Source organism: Perca fluviatilis, chromosome 3 (genome assembly GCF_010015445.1).
Source record: "Perca fluviatilis chromosome 3, GENO_Pfluv_1.0, whole genome shotgun sequence".
Taxonomy (NCBI): domain Eukaryota; kingdom Metazoa; phylum Chordata; class Actinopteri; order Perciformes; family Percidae; genus Perca; species Perca fluviatilis.
Window position 1 is genome coordinate 9482790 of NC_053114.1, and position 13438 is coordinate 9496227.

A 13438-nucleotide genomic window follows, 5' to 3' on the forward strand; every position below is an offset into this window, starting at 1 on the left:
GAGGCCCAGAGCCAGAGAAAGGTAGCCTGGCTCCACCCTCCTACGTACTTCCGCTCAATTTTCATTTCCCTTCAGTACTCCGTCTGGATTTGCGGTATATTCTTGGGTTTTCTCCGGCCAAATATTTGGCGGTCCAATCAGCAAGCAGAGGGAGTGGCTGAGAACAACGTTGAGGACCTGCGCTAGGAAGATGCAACCGAAGTCATTCGGTCTGTTGTGGCAACGCTGCCGAATATCCAGAAGTTAAGAGTTGTGTTGGTGGCCATGATGTTGTGGCCCTCCTCCCCATGGGGTTCTCCAGTTCGCTCCGTTAGTGGTGAAGGAGTTGGCTAAGGCTAACGCTAGCGATGCTAATGCTAAATATAAGCTGATAGTTGTCGGTCTCCCTTCTTGTTGCACATGCGCTTGACATACGTCACAACCATGCTATGCCATTTTTAGACTAGACTTTTATGCATTTTAATATCTGACCTTTTTTCGCAATGTACCACATTAAATTGTCAAATTTAAAACATGTATTAACAACATAATGTAACAATAACTTCAGTCAATTGGAAACTTAAAGAAACTAACCTGCCATCTAGTTTCTCTTTTGTAACTGCAGTCTTCTTCACAGAAGATGACATTCAAGTTCACAACAAAACAAACAAAAAAATAAAACAGCCATGTCCTAGTCTTCTCTGAACAATTAAGTGTCTTAACAAACTATTTCCGAACTGTTGAACATATACCACACACAGTGAATTTCGCCAGCCGTCTTCTCTGCACCAAATAGGCCAAGCTTCCACGCTTTCAGGGATAATCTCGTTTTCATGGAGACTGTGTGTGTGTGTGTGTGTGTGTGTGTGTGAAAGAGACTTCGTGAAAGAGGAGGGGGTTCAAGTTCTGTCCATGGCTGCAGTTGCCATGCTATCTTTTGACTGGCTGTAGCTAAGTTAGAGGAGGTTGACTCGCAGCACTTCAACACGTGTTTCTTTCCGCTTAGCAAGCCGACCGGACGTGACATGGGGGCGTGGCAGCATAGACAAGTCCATTTTTTAATTCGAAGTTCGAGATTGTGACTTTAATTTCGGTCGATTTCGAATTAAAATCGAAATCGTGACACCCTTACTCATTTGTCTGTCCTTTACACCCTTTCCTCCATGCTGGTGAAATCTGTAGTAGTGTTGCTCTGTCTCTTGCAGGTCTACAACATGTTCCACCACCAGAGTCTGGGAGTCAGGATCAACATTCGTGTCACCAAGCTGGTGCTGCTTCATAGACGCCCAGTAAGCCTGACTTTTCACTCTTTTTGACACAGTTGTGATACCACTACAATAGAGATGTAATGGTACACTCAACTCACGATTAGATTCACGATTTTAAGTACACAATATGATTTTCTCAAGATTTTTTTAACAGAAAGCACTGTAGACAAATGGCTGAAAATGTTCCTTTATTTATATAAACTGTGCAAAACAACAGATGTGTCCTCTTATCAAAAGTGACACTGAAATTTTATGTTATCTTAAAAAAACTAAAACTAAATTAAAAAAAAATATATTTTTCAAAACAAATCCCACTTAAAAATAACTAAATAATAAATAGAAAATAAATCTCTTCAAAAAAATGTCTGAAGTCAAACAATGGAAAAAAAATAGATTATGCCTTAGGATGTCTAAAAATTGCTTTGCAATAAAAAAATTTATCTGAAGCGGTTGAAATCTTAACACATTTATATCGGTTTTTAACCGATTCACAGTGCATGGTTACATCCCTACTCTACTGTACAACTATTAGATGGTTTGCCATGACATTTGGTTCATTCATCCTTGTCTCCTTCAGGATGAAATGTAAAATCTTTGGTGATCCTTTCACTTTTCATTTAGAGCCATCTGTTCAAAATATACAGTCATTTTGTTCAATACGTTTGTTTATGACCAAATACCCACATAACTAATTGCATTCCCATTAGCCCCAGCTGCTTTTAGTTTTTACTGCTTTTGTTAGATTTGTTAGTGCTCAATATTAGCATGTTAACACGCCAAACTAAGACTTGACTAGCATTGTCATTGTGAACTTCTTTCCATGCTGATATTAGTGCTTGGCTGTTGATTTGCCACTTACAAATTATATGAAAATATGAGACTATTTAGTATGGGTGACCCCGAATAGTTGACGGGGTACACACAATAGTGAACATCAAACATGTTACCCATGTAACAAAATACATGGGTATTGCTCCCATGAGCGTTTTTGTACGTCTTAACATGATACATGTGTGTACCAAATTCCGTTAGTCTATGTGAAACGTACTGCAGGGGCTGAATTTTTTTAGTTTCGTAGGGGGCACTAGCGTGGCATTTTTTCACGCCCAACTTCGTAACCCTCAAAATATAAATTTTTTCACCAGGCCTAATGCAAGTGCAAAGTTTCGTGAGTTTTTGAGTATGGGCATTAAGGCATGGATACCCGACCCGAGGCCGACGGGTCGGGTTCGGACAGATATTTAGAAATAATGGTCGGGGTCGGGTCGGGCTCAGTCACATCAGCGCGATAAGGCATTTGTTGTAAAATGGTGCTGCGGCTCCTTTTAAGAGAGCTCAGTGCGTCCGTGTGTGTGTGTGGTAAGTGGTCAGAAGAGAGATAAAGAGGAAGCAGACGTGTTGTAGATGCAACCGGAGCAGGTTACATTTCCACTGTTTACAAAAGATAGCCCGCTCCATTTTTCTTTTTTCAGTTTTTTTACGGTTGCTTCTGCTTCTTCTTCTCGTCTGGGAAAACACAACCGTGTCGCATTGTGGTATACAGGAGTAAAATGTAGGGTACATCGTATGTAAATACAATCAAATTAACCGTGCATTGTGGGGAAGGGTGTAACTTTGGGGTCATCATTGGGGGGGTTGAGATCTCCACTTTTGTGCAAAATTTTAATTCTGTGATAGGGAACGGTGTCCAGCACAGCACATATGTGACAAAAAAACCATGATGGATGAAGTGAATCTGCTTTGAATCTGTTGTTCAGGAGAAGCTAAAGGTGGGCCATCATGGAGAAAGGTCTCTGGAGAGCTTCTGTCATTGGCAGTATCAGGAGTTTGGGGGTCCCCGGTACCTCGGCACCAACCACGTTCCTGGGGGAAAGGATGACATCCCACCAGTGGATACTGCTGTGCTGGTCACCAGGTATGTAGCCAGCTCTTCCTCGGCTGAATGGATCCTAACATGTACATGTATTAAATGTGGTCTAATCCCTCTTGCTTGGGCAGCTATAAAGAATAGGGCTGTTACTTTTTCAAGTGTGAATGAAATAACTAATTAATTCGAAATATTTAGAAACACTACCTAACCTGGACTAACCCGAAACAAGGTTGTTGTTTTGGTTGTGATTAGATATCCAACATGGCTTGCTCCTTTTCTCCAGTTCATATTATCAAATATGTAATTTCCCCCCATGTTCATATATTTATTTTTTAATAAAAAGTGAGCTTACTCAGGGAACACAGGTCATACAAGTGAGTGTGAGAGTATGTGTTTACATGCAGATCAGTAATCGGATTTCTTCCCCTAACCTCAAACGTTTCTTTTCTTTTTTTTTTGTGTATCTGTGTTTGACAGACTGACTCTCCAGTGAGAGGATTTTCCTCACAGTGCCAATGTGTCTGATTTTTTTTTTTTACCAACAGTCCAATTTTAAGCAGTGGGAACCAATTTATTTTGACTCCTAGATGTTTCTTTCTGTTGGTGTAGTTTCATTAGTTATTTTGATTATTTTGAATATCAGGTCTTGCTTCATGTGATTAGCTTCTTCCAGCTGCTCAGGTTTACTTTACCTGTTTGAAGTCTTTGTCATGTGCTTCCTGTATACATGGCCAAGAAATCAGCACTCTCCCAGAGGAATCTAGCTGGGGAAATTGGGCTTCTCTTATCCTCTAACCAGATTTCAGAAACCAGGTTTCTCATTTACGTGACATATAAGATATTGGCGTACTGATAAAAGCTTGCTGTGGTTCAGAGGTAGAGTGGGTCGGCCCTTGGCCACAAGACTGGCGGTTTGATCCCAGGCTCCTCTGGCCACATGTCAAAGTGTACTTGAGCATGACACTGAACCCCAAAGTTGCTCCCCGGACGCATTATGTGGCTGTCCACTGCTCCTAATGCTCCTAATAGTGAGATTGCATTTCACTATATTGTACTGTCAGTTGAATGTGACGAATAATACATTTTCTTCTTCTTCTGACTGCATGTCAAGTTGGAACATATTACCACTGCATTTAACACAGATTACAAGTTTACATTTTTTTATTTAAAAAGAGAGTAAAATTAGCAATTAGTCAAAAAGTAATCATCCTTAACTGCATATGATAGTGTGGATGTGAATGGGGATTAGGAAGCAATTATTAGCAATTTATCAAAGATGTTTTATCAATATTAATAAAGTCATGAATACATGTATTCATAACTTTACCAAATTGACAAACAATCAAAACAGGGCACCACCCTGGAATCAGCGACCAATAACTAACTGAACAGTCTAATAGGTGGTGTTCTCTTTGAAAATACAGATCTTGATTAATTTATCTCATACTGTATTTATAAAGTGTGTGTGTGTGTGTGTGTGTGTGTGTGTGTGTGTGTGTGTGTGTGTGTGTGTGTGTGTGTGTGTGTGTGTGTGTGTGTGTGTGTGTGTGTGTGTGAGTGAGTGAGTGAGTGAAAGATGGAGAGGTGACGAGATCATGTGGGTAGCTAAGCCACGCGATATTAAGATGGCAGATGAAACACCGCGATATTTGAGGCTCTTTGTAGTTTTTAGCGCAAGGCACAAAATTGCTACTCGAAGAACTACACAAACTATTTATCCCTAAGATGGTGGGTAGTGCAACTTGGTTGCAATACCGCGTGACTATGGGGTGGCCGTCAGCTGATCTGTGTATGTGTATGCGTGCGTGTTAGGTTAGTGTGTAAAGAAAGAAGAAAGAAAGACACTTGGAATCTTGATTTTCGAGGAAATGATAATAACCAATCTTCTCATTCCCTCAGGACTCTAACCTAACTTGACATTATGGCAGGGGCCTGAGAAGTTGTCTAACGAGGGGCATGTTTATTACTCAGCCTCTCATGGGCCAACAGCTGACCTCTTCCGGCGATAATCACTGATCCTTTTGTCCAACACAGAGCCAAAAGGTAACGGTCTTGTTACGGTGCTGTGGTTCGAGTGACGAACGGAAGGTTTATTATCTTGCTTGTACAGTAACTAACTTCTCCGCGGTGGGAGATAGCAGTGTAGCATTACAGTTTCAATAAGCTACAGTATCAAACAGACTATCAACAAGTACGGTGATCCAGTACATTCACAGCAATAAATTGGACTCAGTGGTCACAATCCTATTAATCGTAAGACATTTGCAACAGTGGCATTTACTAATTAATAACACATTTAATGTAGTAACAAGTTGCAGCATTAGCGGTTACTGACATTAATTCAACTTCGCCCTATGTCAAGTGCTTTTTTGACAGCCGACCAATGACCAGCGGAGTAGCCACCCCTGTCATTTCCATAACAACAAGAAAAACTGGAGTCGGAGCACAGCGAGTTATGTGATATGACCGGGTGCTCCCTGTATAGGGAACTCACTTTGCTTTATGTAACGTTGGCAGCATCACTCTCTCTCTCTCTCTCTCTCTCTCTCTCTCTCTTCTTTCTCTAGCTAGCTCCACCGCTTAGTTTTATCTAACATTAGCACCGCTCCACATAGCGCTCTAGCTAAGATACTGTAGCAGTAGCTGTTGTTATAGCAACAAAAGGCACCCTCGGCTGCTTTTTGGAATAAAAACGCTGCCAGCTTCTTCTTTTTTTCACTACAAAAGCTCCCTAATCAACTTGTTCTTGTCAAAAATGACGCCAAGTGTGAACATAGCCTAAGTATGTTAGTTGACACCTAGCAGTAGAATGTGTCTCTGCCACCCAATGCAGTAATATTCCTGTCATCTGTCTCTCAGTTCAGTACACACAAAAAATCTCGGAGGGAATTGTGAGCAAATCCCGCAAATAAATACATGTGATGCTGTTCTGAGTTGTAAGCAGTGTAAAACACCTGCAGCGTAAAACATAAACAAATGCTGAAACACTGTAATTCATTTCAGCTATTTTATTTTGGCAAGCAAACTAAATGGTAAATACAATCACAAATCACGGTGCAAATGATTACATTATCCCATTTTGTTGAAAGACGAGAGAAAGAAAGGACAATAAGTCCCCTCAGCATTTATATATGACTCTCCATCTCCATCCTGTGCGAATTGTGTCTTTCAGTTCAACAGTCAACACACAACCTGCCATCTTAATGCGCACATCCATCCCAAAATATAAAAATAATACAATTTAGAAACGTTAGTGTTTTGTGCAAATGACTCACATTAATAACATTGCTGATATCATTGTAGCGTATTGTGCGCATATACTGGACCCCGGTGTCCAGTCACAACTTTTATAGTCAGACAGAAAGTGTGATTAGTTTGTCTTTTTTGCTATAGCGGTTCTAGTGATAAGTCCCTGTCCTGCTCCTGACTCGGTGGAGTCTCATGTGTAATCACTCCTTTCTCCGCCTGTCAGCTCTCCATCCTCCTGCTTCATTCCCAACAGGGCATAGTCTGGCACAACATGACACATTCCTAATTTGGGATTAGCTATTATTACCTGCTGGGAGGGGGGAGTGGGTAAAAGGAGTCCTTTTTGTTTAAAAGAGTACTCAGGTCTACTGTCAGATCTGATCCTGTCTCCTCTTGCTGCGAGGAGAGGGATAAGGGCATGAACACAGTGGCCTTTTGTTACAGAGTTGGTTTGTTATAAACCCCCCTCCCCCCCACCTCTGTCATAAAGCGCCCTGTGTTAGGACGGGATCATTCAGGTTTCACATCTGCTGGATGGGCGAGGAAGGGGATGCTGCCAGCAGCAGTCAGGGTGAGAGCAAGGCGGAATGCAGGCAAATTAAAGCATGTCACAGCGCTCTCATGTTTCCTGTAGCGCACGCTCGTTCACCGGCCTTTGTGTGTGCATGTGTGTGGCTATATTGCCGCTCTGCTGTACTGTAGTGGATATGGATGACACACCTGCGGTGAGTCTCTACAGCTTATTAACTGACCTTCCTCCACAGCGCTGCGGAGGAAGGTCTGGCTAGTCCACAAAAACATTCTGGGATGGGAGAAAAACGTGCTCTGGTTTACTGACATTTCCTTTAGCCAGTCACAATCGTCTTGGGTGGCACTAAGCGGGAAGGAACTTGTTTTGGTGGAACATGTGTACATTCAAAAGTTGTTTTAGTTGTGCAACAGAAAACTCAGATTGGACAGATAGTCTAGCTAGCTGTCTGGATTTACCCTGCAGATATCTGAGGAGCAGTTAACCATAGTCCTCATAAATCCAACAAGGTACAACCGCTTAATGCTCCGGAAAAATACCTTAATAGTGCTTATAAGGCAAAATACCTTAATAGTGCTTATAAGGCACACAAATTGTGGGCCGAAACGTGTGCCTTATATGCGCTATTAAGGTGTTTTTCCGCAGCTTTAAGCGGTTGTGCGGAGTTTACCTTCTTTGAAGATGTTTAAAGGTTAACATGGGTAACATCATCACATGCAAAACATGTATACTTGTATATATTAACTATTATTAGAGCAGTTTACAATTATGCAGTGGATTAGTGTGTACCTACTTAGCCTCTTGACTTGCCATGTGTAGAGGTTCTCCTGTATTTTTTTCCATCATCTGTTTTCTAAATCAACCATCCTTTCCATCCCTGTTTCACCATCTTTCTTTCCTTTCTCTCTCTTGTTCCTCCCATTCTCCTCCCCTCTGCTGTGCATGTTCCACGTGCAGCTGAAGCCCTCTATGTCTGTTTATCCCCAGCTCATTCACAACAGGCTTTAGATCCAGTTAAATGTTGTTCCCATATCCAGCTGATCAAGCGCTGGAGTCTAGGAAAGCTGCCAGCTCTGACTGACGTTCCCCAGCCATTAGAGGGGAAGAACAAAGTTGAGTTGCACAAATTGGCTTAGTCTAACTGAGTTAAAGTGAAAAACAAAACTGAGAACAAAAAGAGAGCCAAAGACATAAGGTTTTTACAATTTGGTTACACATAATTTATAAAAATGTATACTCTTTAATTGATCCCCAATGGGGAAATTACAATTTACACTCTGTTATTATTACACACTACACACAGGCCTTCAGTGCCTTGCTCAAGGGCACCTGTCCACACTCCGTATTTCGGTCCGAACGGGGACTTGAACCAGTGACCCTCCGGTTCCCAACCCAACTCCCTACGGAGTGAGCTACTGCCAGCCTCAAGACCTGCAAGGAAATGTACCTCGAGATCTCTGGCCACCCTAGTCCGTAGAGACCACTCTGAAGGGCCTGGGCCCCTCCATCTCCAATATAGTCCAGAAAAGGGGTTCCAAATGTAAAAAAATAAATAACAGGTTTGTCCTTGAAGCAGAAGTTTATAGATCCAAAGGAATAAGATCCATAAAACTCTGAATCCAATGTAAAACCGTAGGGACAGAGTTGAAGAACACATCTCCTTGCACAAAAAAAAGCTATTTTCCACTATTAGCACTATTAGCTAGGTTGAAAATGTGTTGGTTGAAAGCACTGTTTTGCCACTGACTGGCGGCAAGAACTTTAAGTGTCTGAAGCTCTGAAACGGCTCCGAAATCACCATCACCAAACTCACCAGACTCCATACAGAAACCATACTTTAAGCGTGTATAAAGCCAGGATATTTTCACATGTAAATGGGTGATGTAAGGGTTTATTTCAACCAAACCAGAGTGGTGATTGTTGGAACAGTAGAAAGTTAAACCAAGACGGCTTTTGATACTGTGGTTTTATTTTATGTTTCTGTTGACTTGGAATGAAGTGCGTTTTACAATGATAAAATTACTGTTTATCTGGTGGGTTTGGCAATGGTGGTTTTGGGGTGTTTCATATTAAATAAAAATTACCTTACTCTTTAACTAAAAGGTCTATCTGTAGCTATTATCTGTATCTGTAGCAAAAACTGCACTTTTAGTGGACGTAAATTAAAGGTGCCCAATTGCCCAATAACTTATTGGGCAATTTAAGTTATTGTAAAATGTTATTGTAAAATGTGCGTACACATGGGTGAGATTCCTTAAATTTAGGCACATTTCCTTGTCAATTTGTTTTTATATAAATCCCTAGAAAATTCTGTGCGCACCCTTTTTGTGTGTGTACACAACTGGTTTAAATGAGGCCCCTGATCCTTTTAAAGCCTATATCAATAAACACATATACACAATTTGCTTAGCATAACATTTCATCAGAATCACACGTGCATGTTGACAGGCAGGTCAGGTTGAGGTCTGGTTCCCAGATGTGGACACCCAGCTGTTCACACCTAGCTGAGCACCCTCACACGTGAGCGGGAACCTCTCCCCCTCCCCTGTATCTCGGCACTGCCAGGCTTGTAAAAACCGGCTGCTTTAAATGTTTAGGACTCAAAGTTTCCCCTCCATACCTGGCCTTTCCAGATCATTGTCTAATGGGTTGAAATGGTTACATCTTTCATTTGTCTCCCTCCTTTATTTGAAAATGATGCATCAGCACAATCATTTGGTAAGAAGTGTAGGACTGTTTTGATAGACATGGCCGACACCATTCAGACAACAAATGTATTATTTACTTTTATTTTATTTATCTGTTTTTCTTTGTTTGAGCCCTCTGCAGTCTTCTCAGTTTTTAGATTGGAGAGTTCTAACTGTGATTTGTCAGTTCAAAGTATGTTCAGCCGATAGTCCAACTAGGTATGCGCCGAATCCAGATTTTTGGGGTTTGGCCGAGGTAAACAACGTCCACAGCCTCTAAAATAGTTAAATGTGTAACCAAAGGTTTCTTATATCATCTAGACTCAGGTTTGGCTTTAAAATAAAGACACAGGCTTCCAATGCCGGAACCAAGACGGCACTGCACGTCTCACTTTATTCCACCCCAACACCGTCAGCTGTCAGTACATACAACACTTTATTCACTTCTGTTTTTCCCGTCACAATAAAAGCTCTGTTTACTGTAACTTCCTCATAACCTTCAACTGAGAGGTTACACAATAAAATACCTTAAATGTAACAACTTAATGATGAATTCAAACACTCTTTTCACATCGTAGGAAAGCACATTGCTATCGCCAGATGAGTAAAATCTTTGTTTGGCAAATTTTCGCTAAGCAATGTATGATGAAGGCATGTTGGGTGGGTGAAATTAGAAAGCTAACATTAGCTCAGAAGCAGAAGTTGCTCCGCTCCCACTGTAGGGAGACTCAGAGTATGGCTGACAGCCCGGGAGAGGTACTGTCTGATTAACACAAGTTTTTAGCTGTGACTGTCCTTCCTTTGCCGTACCTGGGGTTGCTGGGTTTTGGCTGCGGCTCGTATTCTTTCAGATGTTTCATGTGCAGGTGTTTTGGCAGCGGCGATGTAGTCTGTTGTTTGGGGTCCTTGCCGCTGCGGGACAGGTCGGCGTTGCATGTTGGGCGTGTGGCTCGGCTTGGGTCGCTTTCTTTTGGCTGGGGGTGCTGCCGGGCGGCGCTTTTTCTGCTCGCGAGTTCCATTTTTACTTTCTCACAGCCTACTGCATTGAACAGTCCACCTACATTATGTCGACCAGCGTAGCGCGCGCAGTGCAAACATAGGTTTCGGTGGTAAAAAATTCTAAGGTTCGGCCGAAACCGAACCACGTCAAAAAGCCCAATATTCAGCCTAATCCGAACCCGAAACCTGGATTCGGTGCATCCCTAATTCCAACAGTGCTCATCCTAGACTACCTCTCTGTTTCTATTGTGGTGTTTGAAGAAGAGCTTTGCTAAATGTTAATTCTATCTTGTTCTAGGCTGCATTATTGCGCAATTGACACTAAAACAGGAACCTGTTCCTATTTAAATCTGCACACATTGATATGCTTAACTTCCAGTTTCTTTTACCAATGACTTCTTCTCTTCTTATAACTGTTGCTCAGATGAATCGTTGTCTCTTTAAGCCCTTTAAATTGTCAGTCTGGTTGAACCATTGTACAGGGTTTTCTTCTCTATGTGAAAAACATTACTTAATTTGCAAACCTTTCCCCGTAGATTATTTATATCCTGAACACTGTATTTCTACTGTTTTTCTACAAAAGATGAATTAGTTTTCCCCATGATCACAGAGTTGTAAAATCTATCTGTGACTGGGAGGGAAGTGTGAAAGTTTATTTGAATATCATGTGAAATTAAACTCAACACTGAATTAATGAATGGATGATCAGTTTTTGTTCGATAACATCTTTGCGCTCTGGTTGCCAACACCGCACAGTCGATGGGAATCACTACCTTAAACAACACGCCCACACCACCAGTCTGAATCCTTGCCAACTCTGTGTCGCTTACATTATGTCTTTCAGTGTAGCCTATAAATGTTATTCACCTGTCTTTTTATGTTAAATCACTATTGTATATGCAGTTGCTGTTAACCCTCACATCGTGTATTCCTTCATCATATTTTTGGCCAGGTCCATCCTCTTATAATTTTACCTTGCACGGCAGTAGGGCTGAAACGATTCCTCGAATAACTCGAATAATTCGATTACAAAAAATCCTCGATGCAAAATGACTTGCCTCGAAGCTTCGTTAAATCAATGTTACCAACGTTGTATCGCTGACGGACGGTGTTTCTGCACGGAGCATTATTACTGTCGCACACCAGACGCGGCTCAGTCTGCTGCTGGCGAGACATGCCAGAGCATAAATAGCAAGGGGCTAAGAGAAGAGACAGGGTGGAGAAAACGACAAAGTGTCCAAAGTTTGGAATTAGTTCAAACGTAATTAAAACTAAAACTCTGTACAGTGTGTCTACTGCAAAATCAAACTAGCTTACCACGATAATAGCACGACGTCAGTGCTTTAGCATCTCAACAGAAAACATGGAGTCTAACTTAATCAGCCATTCCACGAAGCGGACCCGACAAAAGTAAATCACAGAGTCGTTTGGATGGTGGAACTACACCACACACAACAACTACCAAAATAGGTTGAGTATAACTAATATTTACATATAGCCCTACTGTAGATACAGATCAGTCTCAGGTTGAAACTGAAAGTTAAGTTGCACAACTTAATGTAATGTTTATGTATGTTTAATGTATGCCTTAGTTTGAGGTTGATATCATTTAAAAAAAAAAAATCTTTAAAAACAATGTAATTTGGCACTTAAATGCACTTAATATGTTTAGTTTTTGGAGAGATGATATTGTAAGCAATGTAGGCAATACAAATGTTGCTTTTTTCCGAAAATGTTGCTTTTTTCCCTAGTTTTGGTTGTTTAAAAAACAAGAAAAAAAAAATGTATGCGATTAATCGATCGATAAAGTGCTAGATTAATTGATTACAAAAAGAATCGATAGCTGCAGCCCTACACGGCAGCTGGATTCTCGCACACATCACGAGAATCGTAGGATCACATATCAAGCGGAAATCCATCTTGTCAGGCTTCAAGTAATGTGTCTGTGTTTGAACTTCCACCTTACCGAACCAATCAGCGTCCGGTGAGGAGCTACTGGCAGCAATGGGCGTGGTTTAGGTGTGTGTGATGGCTGTGACTGTTGTCCCCTTGACAGCTTCTCAGATGGTTCCATCTGGCACAACAGGTTACTTATAGTCTCGCATTGCCAGACCTTCCTCCACAACGCTGCGGAGGAGGGTCTGGCTAGTCCACACAGCATTCTGGGATGGGAGAAAAACAGAAAACTCAGATTGGACAGATAGTCTAGCTAGCAGTCTGGATTTACCCTGCAGAGATCTGAGGAGCAGTTAACCATAGTCCTCATGAATTCACTGGAGTTTAGAATGCCAACATAAAGAAACCGGAAGGTGACAGACATCCGGCCGAAATGAGGGAAATCCTGCGGAATTTCCAGCGGCACCGGAATAATCCCGGAAGTGAAACGACGTTGATATAGACTAGGTTACTTATAATTAGTGTTGATACCAAAATTGGAAACTTAAATCTATTTAGCATTCATGAATACCAAATTTGTGATCATATTGCATTATACTGAGAGTGCTTCTAAGGTGGAGTCTACCCTCATTGATATAAATTGTGACATGAAACATTACAGCAAGTTTTGCTTGTTTTGCAGTCCTTTATGTTGAAAAGAAGTTGCATCTCTTTTTTTTTCTTTCCCCTTGCGTTGACTAATTGTGAGACAGATTGAACCGGCCAGATTCATAATGTTGCCCTTACAATTGCTGGTGGTTGGTGTGTGGGAAAGATAACATCTCCTTTACATAAAAGGAGAAACGAAGGCCTTTCCAACCTGCTCCATTTCCAATTGCTTTTGCCCTCCTGGTAGGGGTCAGGGCGCCGACACTGGCAGTGTGAGTGTTTCCATAATCAAAATTGTAAGTGCAACTGGAAG

The 13438-nt window shown here is 41.5% G+C and overlaps 1 protein-coding gene across 1 annotated transcript in view; it reads left to right on the forward strand.

Annotated features, from left to right (window-relative positions):
• The window catches only part of adamts17 (ADAM metallopeptidase with thrombospondin type 1 motif, 17), a 213355-nt gene that overhangs the window by 91682 nt on the left and 108235 nt on the right, over positions 1 to 13438 (forward strand). The window contains exons 5-6 of the mRNA XM_039795147.1: positions 1185 to 1268; positions 3005 to 3162. Of these exons, the coding sequence (XP_039651081.1) occupies positions 1185 to 1268; positions 3005 to 3162 (242 nt within the window). The remainder of the gene's footprint in view (positions 1 to 1184; positions 1269 to 3004; positions 3163 to 13438) is intronic.